Below are 14,159 nucleotides of genomic sequence, written 5' to 3' on the forward strand. Positions count from 1 at the left end.
GCACGGCCGCCGCTGCGGCGGAGGCTGAGCCGTGCGCTCGGGCACGGACACCACGTGCTCGCTGCCCGAGGTGGGGCTGTCAGCCCCGCACGGCGCACGTGCTGCGGAAAGCCCCTTTTCCGCGGGGCCGGCTCGCTGTGTGGTCCGCGATTTTCTTAAACTAAAGAGATGACACGAGTCTCGGAGTAGGCGCTGCGCTGGAGGGCTTTGTGTCGGCGAGTCGTTGGAGGCAGCCGAGTGTTCCCGGCTCTGCAGTGAGCTGCAGCCGCGGGGTATTCGGACGCACCTCCGGGCTTGCGGCGTTGTGCTGTTGCAGGAAGCGGGCAGTGAGCTCCTCAGCCGGTGGGAAAAGTTCCTCTTTGCTCCTTTCCCGGCCGGGGGGGATCTCTGGAAGCTCGTGGCTCTGTGCGGCTCCCCCTGTCAGAAGAAAGCAGTGCTTTCTGCTTAAAAAAAGTGAAGAGTGCTGGAGTATTCACCCAGATTACAATAAACAGCGTTAGGTTTGCCCTCCTTGTACGGAACAACAGTGTCACTAAAGTGCTTTGCACTGATTCTCAACGCAGCTTCTCTTAAATCTCTGAGGTGAGCGATGCGTGCAGCTCTGCTTCTGAGCCCACTGTGTCCTGGGGCTGTCCAGCAGAAGTAAGGCAGCCCTCCGGCCTAGGCTGGGAGCAGTGGCTCAGCAGAACACGGGGTGGGGCTCCATTTCATGGGCTTGTGAATTTCTGTAGAATGTGCTCTGTCCAAAGTCTACATGAAATGACTGCTGGTACTGCTTAAAGACATGGAAGTGTCTTAGGTGAAGTGACTTCACTATCCTGCTACTACTTCTGTTGCAGTCCTCATAAGATATTCTAACCTTCTAATAAAACCTGTTTAGTGTCTTGTGATCCAAGTGTCCATGATTCTCTTCCAGCAGCAGGTGGTTGCTGGCAGCGTCTAACAGCTGCAGTGCACACAGATAAGCATCATGGACAGAACTCATCGAGCAGCTCAGGTTTTCCTTGCGGGGCTCCTGCTTAAGCTGAGCGTGGTTTTAGTTTTGCAATAGGAGTTTCAAGAGGGGGAAGTCGTCTTTGGAAATGGAATGTCTGCAGGTGGGACAGGTTTGGGATTTCTTTTTTCCTTATGCAAATCTTACTGATTATTGTTTTCATGCTTTGGCCTATCCCTTCTGGAGCGGTAGCTGCATAGCAGCGTGCAGGAACGCCCAATACCTCGGCCTTTCACTCTTTTTCTTTGTGTAAATGAATCGCGTTTGCATTTCCCATAGAAGATCAGCAGGTCAGCAGGCTCCTCTGCAGCCTGGCTACTGACAGTTTCACTCAGGATGGCTGTGACCTAGCTTGAGTACTGTGGGAGTCTTAAACAAGGAAAAGCAACGTCTGGTTTAATTTCAGTGCGGTCTGGGAGTCTCTGCCAGTTGCATCTGTTATGCTGAGATCTCACTGCTGTACAGCGGTAGCTGCAGACAGGACCGGTGTAAGAATTGCCTCACTGATTTAGCTGAGCTTATCAAGTTAGAAGTCTGCAGGATGCTGCTTCATTCTGGTGTGCCTGGATTGTAGCAGTGGCCAAATATCACTTTCCTTCCAGTAAAGTTTTGGGCAGACAGAGGAAGGGAAGGCACCCTAGGCAGTTCTGGATGTGTTACTTGTTTGTGTACGTGTGCCTGGGTGTATGCGCTTGCTGATGCAGAAGACAGAGTGTGTAGCCTTTCTGTATTTCAAAGTGCTGGGAGCTTTGTGTTGCACAGAGAATGAATGATCCAGGCCAGAGCGAGGAGACAGGAGAAGAGAGGTGTGGAGTAGTCAGACTGGCATCCTTTGGTTCTCCTGTAACATGGGGGAGTGCTTTCTTTCAGCTTCATGAGAAGCAGGTGAGCGCATTCCTTCTGACGTGGCCTGATAATTGTGTTACAAAGGGAGACGTGCCTGCCTTCTAGGAATTCCTTCCTCTCTGTTATTACAGATTTCTCATTCTTCTTGGGTGATCAAGAAGAATGCAGAGGAATCTGGGAAGGCAAATGAAAGCGGCTCAGCTTTTCTTAATCTGAAAAGTTCAGAAGTTCTTCCTTGACTTGAAATCTTAATGAGCATCTGAAGCAATACCTTTTAATTTAGATCATCAAATTAAGTTTTGCAAAGAAAACTGAGTCCCAATTTCTAGTCCTGACAGGCAACAAAAGCATGAAAGAATTCTCACACGCATATGATGCATGCTGCTTTGTACCAACCCTTCACAAACGTAATAAGCAGGGTGTGTTTTTCTTCCCCGCCTACTCTGCTGCTCTCTGCTCGACTCTGACTTTCTGCTATTCCTAAAATGTCAGGGCAGGTGTACGGAGAACTTGTTCCTTCCATTCCAGTTGCTAATGCAGGACTTGGGGGGACAACAGCTTCTCTGTCTGCAGGGGGACCAGGGATGAGGATCGCTTTCTCTCTGACTTGAGGGAGTAGCATTCCCTACATAGTGCAGGTACATCTCCAGTTCAGCGGACTGATAAATGTGCCCCACTGGGTTTTCTTCTTTTTTTTTTGGGGGGGGGTTGTGTGCATTTGTTTTTTGCTGGTGAGTGGTCCCTTTCATTTCTGCACAGCTGCTAATTTAAAAGACTTCATATATTTAAAATACCTTGTTTAAATTTGGCAAAACTGTCTTGTGTGATGCTTTTAACTTTTATGGAGCTGTAGTCCCACCTGGCTTCTTTTTATCTGTCCCAAATTTCACATGGTTAAGCTTCCACAGCTGAGATTAATGCATTACAGTAGTAGGAAAGCTAGCCTGTGTTACACCAACTGGAAAATCTGACTCCCTGATTCTAATTTGACATCTACATTGCAAAGCTTTCAGTTAAACCTTTTGAATGGCCCAGTCACGTGTCCTAACTACACCTAAGTCTATAGAGAAATAATGCCAACTCCAGCACTAGACAGACAATTACGGTTTAGAATGAAAGTTGAGATGGAGCACTTTAAGTTTAGCAGTGTTGGTAAGTACTTGTGGACTTAAATGCAGTCTGCATTAGCTGTTGAGCTCTGCAGCTGACAGAATATTTAGTGCATAATGGTCAAATGCCACTGGTTAAGATTAAATGTGGAACTGGACTGATGCCTTCCATTTACAACTGTGCTTGTCAGAGAAATGTGTTTTACTTGTGGTTTTGCTACTAGCTTTTCCCCATTCAGGCATGATATATGGTAATACCGTTACTGACCGTTCATCAAGTGGGAAACAGATGGCACTAGTTTCCCTTCTATTGAAAGACTGTATTGAGAGGCTGCTCCTGTGAGAATGGCAGCAATAATGCAAAACAAAATATTTTCCGAATATATGTTTGATGCCAGCCTTTGCCAGAACATTAATTGTAAAACATGCATCTTCTTTCTATTGTGATATAAATACCAGCTGGTGGCAGAGATTGTCTCATCAGTGTCTGGATTTCTGGGAGAAACTGGGTTAGAAAATCAAGTAGCTGAGATCAGTATTGTGTCTTGCCCTGTAACAATCAGAATGCTCTTGCTGCTTAAGTTTTGTAGTTCTCATGAACCTTTTGTCTGCAGTTACCCCTTGTCTTTCTAAGGAAAAGCACCAGATTGCAGGTTAAGGTAGTCACATAATCTGAAGCCACTGTTTGGTAGCTAGAAATTCCCCAGTGAAGGTGCTGTGCTGTTGAGTCCCCAGAGGCTCGTTAAACACGGTATCCCTGAGAGGCATCTGTCTGAAGGGCAATGCTGCATGCTGAGAAACAAAGTACATACTCTTAAGTGTGTACCTGGACACTCCTTTATTTGTCAAGACGGTCCAAGGGTACGAACTGGATCTCCTGGCCAGTACTGTGCTAATAAAGGGAGCAGAGAGTCTCATAGGAAGCATTTGGGGTGATGCTTCTGGCTGTGTGCAGTAGTCATCCTTGGGGGAACCTGGCTTGAGGTGAGCCTGTGCTGCAAACGTGCACGAAGGAGTGCAGTGCTTCAAATGTGTGCCAAACAGCTGTGTTAACCTTGGTTGAAAGGGAGAACATCCATTCTATCTTTCTCTCTCATTCAGTTTGTGCATGTCCCTTACCTTTTCTTTGTGAGTGGTTTGGGCACAATGAGTGTTGTTTTTTTTTTTCTCTTCAAATTTCTACTGTCCTTTGCTGCCTGGGACAGCAGAAGTTTGTCTTGCAGTGTCCATATATTCTAATCTTCCCCTGTGGGGTTGGAGGTATAGCTGGAATTAGTCCGCATGGAGGACCATGTTCAGGCCTGGGTGGTTGATTGACTGACTTGCTGTGATCCTGCAAAAACACGCAGGTTATTTATCCCTACGTGTAGCACCTGTCTGTCAGTAAGATAAGTGTGATGCTAGGTCATCATGGTCATTTCATGGAAGCATGCAAGTCTTTCCCCTTGCACTGCTGTGGGTGAAGATTTGGAGATGTGCCGCCTGCATTCCTCAGTGACTAAGCTGGGTTTACTGGGGCATGGCAGTCCCTGGGCTTGCCAGGTGGCTGGGAGTTCCCACTGACCAGATTCTCCCACATGTGATGGAGATGCTCTCCAGAAAGCCCTCCTTCAGCCACCAGACTTCTCAATAGATGTGGTGGAGATAAGTTGTTTTTGTTGTTGTTGTTAGCTTCTATGAGACTTGACGGTTTTGTTAGAGGAAGGGAGAAAACTGTGTTATTTGCATGGCTCTGTCTCCTTTCAGTTCTTAAAAGCAGAAGTTCTCAGCAGTGGAAGCCTGTTCTCGGTGAGCTTCCTGTCAGCAGTGGGCTGTCCCCACTGAGCAGTTTGCATGTGTTGGATGACAAATGTCAGAGGCCTTGCTATGACGTTGGCTGGGCAAACTACAGTCTGTTCAAACAGAGACCTTCTTGGAGCAGTCCCTGTGTGGCCATGACATGGGCTCTGTGCAGCCCATGTGGCTAGCAAAGACCTTATGCACATTCTGGGCCCGCACCAGGAAAGCACCCTCTTCACTTGGTGCTCTGTGGGACCTGTGTGCCCTCTGGCAGCCTCTCAGGCTGGGCCTGAAGGCATGATGCACTGGGGAGCACCGTGGGCTGGGGGTGGGGAGGCCTATCTGAGCGGGGTGCCCTTCATGAAAGCGTGTGTAGGTAAGAGCTCTTGCTGCTGTGGAGGCTGCTTGTCTGGGCCTGGCTGTCAGGAACAGCTCCCCAGTGCTGTGCTCCGTTGAGGGCTGGGGGGGCTCCACCCTGCTGCTCTTAGAGCGGCTTTTCAGGTATGTCTGCCCCACAGCCTGGAGGCATGGCTGCAGTTCGTTTGAAGTGACTCCTACTCACTTTCCTACTCGCTTTCAGCACGGCGGGTTTGCAGTGAGGGTAGGTAATGATGACAGCCTGGTTGCTGTGACCTGGGGCTGGGGCGGGTTGGCACGGCTTGTCCTGCAGCCCGCTTGGCTGCTGGAATGAGTATGGCTTTCCTGCACTGCATCTGCACCTCTGGGTTATGCTGCTGCTGTAGGCGTGCACTTGGAGAACTGTGCAGTCATGATGGATATTGCTTGATATCCCAGCTGTTGTTCACTCTTCTGTAAGATAATAAGGTGTGGATTAGGTGCATCTGCTCTTTGGAAGCAATAGATTAGGCCGGTGCTCTTACCTGTCCTGAATTACAGCCCAGTGTTGGTTTACCCAGTGAATCACACAGGTTTTGCTTTCAGTATCTAAAAAGTGATAAGTAACACCGGTTCCTGTTTGTTTCAGCAGGCTACAGCTGGGAGGAAAAAATGTTTGGCTTTCACAAACCGAAGATGTACCGGAGTATAGAGGGCTGCTGTATTTGCAGAGCTAAGTCTTCCAGCTCTCGTTTCACTGACAGTAAACGCTACGAAAAGGATTTCCAGAACTGTTTTGGGTAAGAATCTTCCTTCAGTCAACTCTGCATTTCTCAGAGTGTTGATCTCCAAGCTGCACACCTGATGCACTGTCAGATGTGGTTGGCTTGGTAGGTGGTGGGGGAAAGCCCCAGCCTCCTTGTGACTGTCCCACTGTAGGGCTGGTTCCTCTGCTGTGTGTGGCATTGCTGGGTTATTAGCCTGCTGTGGCTGATCATGTGAGCTTCAGCAGATGACAGCATTGAAGGCTCTGGCCAATTCCTCTTCGCCCTCACAGCATGTGTGGTGACTTAGTTGTGATCCTTAGAGGTGTAAATCCCTGCACGAGGTGGAGGGCGGTGTGGATCTGTGGAGGCTTTTTGTTATTCTGGAGATTCGAGGACATGAGATAAAGTTTGTACCTTGTTTTAGCTCGTGGTGCTGTTGTTCTGATAAGGCTTATTGATATGTTATTATAACTTCTCATTGGGGACCGATGAAGAGTGAGAATTAATTAATCAACTTTCCAATTAATCAAAGCTATGCCTAATGTTTTTGTTACTGATGCTTCCGAACAACTAAATAGCAGTGATTTCTTGTACCAGCTGCTGTGGCCTTTTAACTTTTTGAAACTTTGCGATTTTGTCTAAATATGTGTCATTGAATTGTCTTCAAGGCAAATTCTTCTGATTACCTCACTAAAATTTCAAAATAAACAGCTGCTGCTGTAGTTTTCCTCAAAATTTTTTTCCCAAGAAAAATATGTTGTTATATTCAGCTTTTTTTCTTTCCAGTCTCACTGGATTGACTCTCATCAAAATCTTAGGCCAAAGTTTAACTCACATGTGCTGTTAAAAACTGTGTTTTATCAGTATTGCTTCTCTTGTCTCAAGCTTTTAACTTCACGTGTGCAAATCTTTGCAGTCTTTGTGAGTCTTTACCTTGTCTCTTTACTTCTTTTCCCCCACCTCCCTTTCTAGAAACACCCCCTTCATGTATGGCTTTACAGTGCTTTGTATTGACCATGGATTTTTGTTCATAAATCTGATGCTGACAGTTTTTGCTGTCGTAATTCTTGGCTGCTGCCCTTGGCAGTGGAACGACTGAAGGCCCATTGCTTTTTTTTATACGTATAAACAGAAGTAAAGAAGCTTGCAGAATACTGGGGCTTTTGGTCTTGCACTATCTGAAATATGTTTGCCAAGGTGAAAAATGCAGTCTTAACTCTGAACAAATAAGGGCTTATCTGAGCCTGCCTGCCCCATTCATCTATATATGCTTCAAAGTCCTCTCATTTGAACAGCTGGAAAACCCGACTCTGTCTCCCCTTCAGTGTGGATTCCTCTAGTGTGGATTAGCTGGAGAAATGATTTCTGAAGAAAGCTTGTTAGAAGGAAGCAAGTATTGCTGTCGTTCCAGTTACTACTGTTTCTGAAACCCTATCCTGCATGTATGCAGCAGTGTGTTGGATGGTATTTGTTACTCATCCTCGAAACTCTGTGAGAAAGCTAAGAGCTGAATAAGCTTTTGTCAGATCTCAGAGTTCTGTTCCCTGCTTACACTCAAGGAATAGGATTATTCCCTCTCTCTCTCCAATCAAATCAATCCAATCACTGAAGCTGTAGTTTAAAAGAAAACAAGGTAAACAAAACAAACAACAGAAGGTAATGGGGCTGGGTTTTCTTAGCCTCCTCCTGGTGGCAAATTACAGTGTCTTTTATTTCTACATGGAATAATATTTTTCTGAAAGTGACACCTGGTCTTCAAATGGCACTGATGAAGCACCCCAGATTAATTGTCATGCCTGAAAGTCAGAACTTCAGAATGAACCCTTTCCCTTGTGCTTCTGACACTGTTATTGCATGATTGTTTTTATTAATTGTTATAAAGTGATTTTTTTGCTTTTCATTTTTACCAGGCTCCACGAGGCCCGCTCAGGAGACATTTGCAATGCCTGTGTCCTTTTGGTGAAAAGATGGAAAAAATTGCCAGCAGGATCCAAAAAAAACTGGAATCACGTTAGTTAATTTATCTATTTCTTCCTTGCCCCTAATTAACTTGCCTTTTACTTCAGTCCTTCCTATATCAGAGGGGGAGGCACTGGAAAGAATTCAGGGGTTGCTAATTCCCATATGCCTAACTTCCCTAATCCCAACGTTTCTAAAACTTGCCTGGAATACTTCTTGTCTTTGTTAGACTTAAGTGCAAATTGTGATGGTGCAAGCCATGGATGGAGTCACGCAGACTAACCTACCTTGTAATTCCTTGTTTTCACAATCTTATAACTTTATCCAGAAGTCTCTAATGACACTCAAAATATTATAGATTTGGCCTCTGTCCAAAACTGGTCACTTTTTTTTTAATAGCTTGAACATGCAAGGTGACTTACTCCGAGCAACACACAAATGAATGCGGTTTAATCAGATAATTAAAGACTAATATCTTGCAGCTATTCCTGCTCATATGTTCTGTTTTGATCTATGTAATTCAGTTTGGGCCTAAGGCTGGTAAGATGATCAGGATTCTTTGTGTATGTAACAGTATTTATAAAGGAAGGCTTGGTGAGAACAGGATCCAGAACTATAATTATTACTAGCTCTAGCTTTATTAAATAGTTACATTAATGATTTAAAACAACAAAACCAGTCTCTAGGGTAAATGCTTAGTTGTCATTCTTTTGGTTGAGCCTCTGTAGATGTAAACAACCATTGCCTACTCAACTGAATCTGTCAAAATAGGAAGAAGATGTAAGTTTAGTTGAATGTTCTTTTGAAACTGGTTTGCCGCCTTTTCCTACAAACTCAGCCTCTTATAAACTGGATTTAAGTGAAATATAAGTGTGAGTACGCAGAGCTGTTTTAACTAGGCTGTTTTTGAGCGTTTCCACAACACCCTGGAAGGAGGTTGTAGTGAGGTGGGGTTGGTCTTTTCTCCCAGGTAACAGCTCTAGGATAAGAGGAAGTGGCTTTAAGTTGCAACAGGAGAGGTTCAGGTTGGATATTAGGAAACATTTCTTCTCAGAGAGAGTGTAACTGCCCAGGGAGGTGGTGGAGTCACCATCCCTGGAAGTGTTCAGTAACTGTGTGGATGTGGCACTGAGGGATGTGGGCAGGGTGGGGATGGACTGGTATTGGAAAAGACCTCTAAGATCATCCAGTCCAACTTTAATGATTCTGTGAGCATCTTCAGCTAAATCAGTGCAGACATCTTGACAAAGGCAGTATCTGGGCATAATTCAGGATCACTGTGTGCATTTTCTGTGTAGGTGGTAGATGCCAGAGCTGGACCCAGTCTGAAAACAACACTGAAACCAAAGAAAATGAAAACTCTCTCTGGAAGCAGAATAAAGAGCAATCAAATCAGCAAGCTGCAAAAAGAATTCAAGCGGCATAGTAAGTAGATCCAAACAGATTTTGATTATAAACTTTGGCTTCCCCTAAAATAACTTACTGCTAAGTGACCATGTTGAGTCGCCTCCTGGATTCAGTTGTGCTCTTGCACATTTAGGCTTTCTCTGTTCCTGTAACCTCCTCTTGTTCTCTGTGTGCTTGGGGAGGGGGTGGAATGAAAGGGGAGACTGTGTGCAGGATGAGTGTCTGAAGGGGGCTGGTTGTGTCAGGTGGAGAAGTGACAAGGAGAGGATTAGAAGCAGGGCTGGAAGGAGTAGTTTATATCTCAAGCTTAAATGACACAACTCTTGGAAGAACTTCTTGGACAAAGCCCTCATTGAAGTTGAAAGATATTTCCTCCTGTTCTCATTAACTTGCTATGATAGTTTTAAGCTCTCTCCTCTCAAGAAAGGCTGCTCTGCTGATACCACTATCAATCTTTTTCTTCCATGTATGTTTTCAACCTAGGTTTTCTTTTTAGCCTGTTTGTGTTCTGCCCCCTCCCCCCAACATACGCACGTACTCCATAAGTTCCTACCATGTTCCTCTGTACAGTTTCCTTACACCTTCTGTCAGTCTCAGTGATTTCTTTCCACTAGCACTTAGGCTCTCAAATAGCTTTGTGGGAAAGATATGAATCCGTATCTATCTGTCAATAACACTCTAAATATGTCAGCAATTTTTTTCCTCTAAAGCAAACCTTGTAGCTTCTTAACTGTTGCTGTCTTGATCTTCTCTGTTTTCTATCCTTCTACCTGACCTGAAGGAAGTGCTCTCAGAAGAACCAGTGAAGGCCTTGACCCAAGGAGCTTTTATCTACTCAGCCAACATGCAGTAGTCAATTCTTATGAATTGTGTTACTGTAGGTGGTAGAGGCAATTAAAAAAGAAGCTAGCAGTATCTCTATTTAGATATGCATCTGCGTACCTAAAGTTGACAGCTTACAGTTTTGTCCCAGCTAGAGCTTTAAACTACCTAATCCATTGCTCTAATCAGAAGAGCTTTGCAGGATTTTAATTTAATGAGTAAGAAAGGAGATTTGCAATGAAGGGCTGTATCTGATGCAAAGGTCCTGACCAGCTTCAACGGTGTTTCAGTGATTACAGAGAGGAACCAGGATCGTGTCTGAAGTGTAGCGTGCTGCACAGGCTGCATTTGAGAGCTAGGGTCTCTGACCCTGAACCTCTTTGCAGTCCTTCACACACAGGGACCTGCTCCAGTCTCCCAAATGATGACAGATGTTCTTTCAAGGATCTTTTGAAGTAGGCAGGGGCAAGAAAAATGGGTTACTATTAGGCTTTTTTTGTTAATTACGCAAGTCTTTCTCTTTGGTTCCCATCTGCATGTGACCTTTTGAAGTGAGGAAAAGGATGAGTTGCTGCATGTCTTAATTGTTGCATTTATTCTTTCCCTCCCCTCCCCCCCCCCCCCTTGCAGACTCTGATGCCCACAGCACCACTTCAAGTGCCTCCCCAGCTCAGTCCCCCTGCTACAGCAACCAATCTGATGAGGGCTCTGACACAGAGATGAGTGCTGGGTCCAGCAGAACACCGGTTTTTTCCTTTCTAGATCTCACGTATTGGAAAAGGTAAAATGAAACAGAAGGTGTGCTCTATACAGACAACAGTTTGTTTCATATTCAGTGATCAAGACTGCTTCCTCAGGAGCTTGCAGGGTGCTGCTGCTGCTGAACTTGTGTTAGAGATATCATTTAAGTCACTAAGTATTCTACAGTGTCTGTCTTACTGGAAAGGAACACTATGTATTCAAGACTTTTTCCCCTATCTCCCTCCAGTTCTTAAACAATAAGGTGCTATCTAGACAGATGTTCTTACATTTTTGGGAGTAACAAACAATATTCTGAATGTTACTGTCTTGTCTTAAAACTATGCTCTGTAGATGCAACAAGTTACCATGTTGCATATGTTACCATATGTTCTGCTGTCAAGGGAAGAGTAACCTAGCATTAAATTTGATTGACCTGTGATGGTGGTCATTTAAAAAAAAAAAATTGAGAGGAAAAGCACAAGATTTTCTTAGAGCTGATGGGTTTGTTTTATTACGTGTTGTGACAGACTAATCCCTTGTTTAGCAATTGCTATACTGGAATCTTGGTGACTTTGCTGCCTCCTCAAATAGTGTTTTTAAATGCATTGTTGTCAAGGTTAGCTTAGCCTAGATAGCTGCGTAGCTGAAATTTCTCTGGGAAGTAAAATGGGAGGCTTAGTTTTATGTAGGCATGGGTTTTTTTGTTGTGTGTGTGTGTGGTTTTATTTGATTGGTTATTGTTGTTAGTGGTGGTCTTTTTGGGTTTGGTTTTGGTTTTCCTTCCCCAAAATTATGATGTGGATTTAGACATTTATTTGCTTTCTCTCTCTGGACAGCCCCTCCTGTCACTGCCAAACAATGTTGAGGCTCAAGGAATCAGTGTCACAACCTGTCTGCATCTCTGCTTGCTATTTCTTTCAGGCAAAAGGTCTGCTGTGGAATTATTTACAAAGGGCGTTTTGGGGAAGTCCTCATAGACACTCATCTCTTCAAGCCTTGCTGTAGCAATAAGAAGTCTGCCACTGAGAAGCCAGAACAAGAAGGACCACAATCTCCAGCAATCTCTACCCAAGAGGAGTGGTGACTTCCTTGGAGAGCTGCAGACAGTTATACAGATCCTCTTATTCTCTGGAAAAATACTAGAAAAGTGACTCTGTTCACATTGGACACCTGCCTGTGCTGCCAAAAGACTATTCCCTAGAATTGTTTTGGGTTTTACTGCTACAATTCCACAAACTCTGAAGCTAGTTTGTATCCTTTCAGAAAGACTGTACATAATATTTAAGATGCTATGGAACACTTAGTGAAGCTGAATGCTGCTGCAAGGTTGTCCCTCTTATCTTTCCCTCCCACTCCCTTCACAAATGAACTTGAGGACGGGGTTTTGTATATTAAAGTGTATGTAGTTCATCTTTCTGTATTGAAAGAAATGGTGGTTGTAAGGGTTTTTATTTTTTAAGTTGGTTGGTAACCTCCCTTAAATCCCCAAGAAAATATTTCATTCTTAGACATGTATGAGATGAACTAATACATATAAATGTTGTCACCTCTCTAGTTGTATAAATATATATATTTTGAAGGTGTGGAGATCTCACCCTATACTACTGACGTTGTAAGAAAGACAGATATATGACAGACTGTTAACTGCAGACATCTCTACTGTAAGTGATAGTTATCTGAAAAAGCCTCCCAACAACAGATGCTCTTAGGGAAGGGGTAGGAGCACTTCCCTTCTTAGCTAGGAAGGGAGGAGGAGGAGGAGTTGCCTGAGAATTGAACACGGTGAAATGGATGGGAGACTTCTTCTTGTTTGTTTTTAACCTAGCAGCAGGCCCTCTGGGCTATGTGTAGTAACTGACTGGCGATTAGAGGAGGACCAAGAAAACAACCCAATGCCCAAGTTAGGTGTAGACGAAGGCCATAACTAGGTAACGGCTATATCTCTCGGCCTAGTGCAGCTAAAATGTGACCACAAAAAAGACTTCTTGCTGGTTTCAGGCTTGACGTAAGACCAAGCCACTTGCTAAGCAAGTTAGGCTCAGGTCTGGGGACACAATCTGATTCCAACCTGTGGTTTGGATTCACAGTGCTTGTTTTGGAGTCCCACAGCTTCTCACCAGCAGATCAAGGCTTTTGTAAATACTGGACTTCTGTTAGGATTGGTGCTGTGCTGAATAGAGGCAGCTCTGTTTGCATACATGATCAAAAGATTCCCAGCTGAACTTGTGTGCAAACCAGTGCGATGTTCCTTCAAACTCCACTTTGCCTTTAGGGTGATAGCAGCTTCCTGGAGGAGTGTGCTGCAGTTTTAGTTCCATATTGATTCATGTTCCTTTATGAAGGTTTAATTTGTGTAACTTGAGAATTATGCTTTGTTTATTTGTTTGCTTCGGGGGGGAGGGAAGGGGTTTTTTTGTGGGTTTTTTTTTTTTACTCTTTGGGATGTTCTGCAATGGATGCTACAAGCTTTCCTTGTTGCCATCCGTATAAAACTTTGGTGGGTAGGGCTTAGGACTGGATTTCTGTGTAATCTCACTTCCTGAAATGGGAATAGTTAGCAAATTAAAATATAGGTAGGAAAGGATATGCAGGATTTAAGAGGAGCCTCCATCCTCAAAGCTGTTTTTTTTTTCCTTTCTCCGTCTGTTGAGTAGTCCAGCCTTTGAGGAGAGGACATCAGATAAGGCTTTGACTTATCACAGCCTTACATCTTATAGCTTTCATTGCTCTTTTATTGTGTTGGGTTTTTTTTTTTCCAAGCTCCCTGAGATTCTGAAGGGAAGACAAAGATACATGCCTTGCTTTTCATCTGCAACCAAATGAGTGGATACTTGTATAACTGCCTAACTAGGTTGGTCATGTCTGATAAGGACCTCAGCAAGAGTACTGGCTATTTTTGCAGACACCTGCCTTTACTGGAGTTTGTGTTTTCAGCATCAGTAATTCTGTACACCCGAGGCTGCAGTACTGATGGTAGGTAGTGCTCTGATACGGATCATCTCTTCTTCTGTATTTATTTATTTATTGCTAGATTTCAACTGCCAACTGCTTCCCCCACTCCCTCCCACCTGTTCCATTCCTGGTAGTAATGCAGAATGAACTGTATGTAGTCATGCACTTTGTATTAATGTATTAGAAATCTATGGAACCTGTTTTGTACTTTTATACTGTTCAGACACTTGTAATCCAAACTTTTTTTACTAGGGTAATGAATAAATTTAGACTTATTTAGAAAATGAACTCCTGTTTATTTAACTGTCCACTTAATTAAGCTTAGTGTTTGAACCAGCCTATGCATTCATTTGTCTATTTGACCAAGACTTCAAAGCTTGCTTTTTTGGAGGAGGGAAGGGAGACAACTCTCTTTGCAACAAGTCATTTTCTATTTAATTTAGGAAG

General features: G+C 44.1%; 1 protein-coding gene across 1 annotated transcript; it reads left to right on the forward strand.

Moving 5' to 3' along the window:
* The first annotated feature begins 5,694 nt into the window (after positions 1-5,694).
* SINHCAF (SIN3-HDAC complex associated factor) lies at positions 5,695-14,000 on the forward strand. Its single transcript, XM_003202433.4, has 5 exons — positions 5,695-5,864; positions 7,742-7,841; positions 9,089-9,215; positions 10,650-10,800; positions 11,682-14,000. The coding sequence occupies exons 1-5, from the start codon at positions 5,737-5,739 to the stop codon at positions 11,842-11,844; spliced, it is 669 nt and encodes a 222-aa protein (XP_003202481.1). The 5' UTR covers positions 5,695-5,736; the 3' UTR covers positions 11,845-14,000.
* Positions 14,001-14,159: the final 159 nt, after the last annotated feature.

The sequence above is a fragment of the Meleagris gallopavo genome, chromosome 1 (assembly GCF_000146605.3).
Source record: "Meleagris gallopavo isolate NT-WF06-2002-E0010 breed Aviagen turkey brand Nicholas breeding stock chromosome 1, Turkey_5.1, whole genome shotgun sequence".
In the NCBI taxonomy this organism is placed as follows: Eukaryota; Metazoa; Chordata; class Aves; order Galliformes; family Phasianidae; genus Meleagris; species Meleagris gallopavo.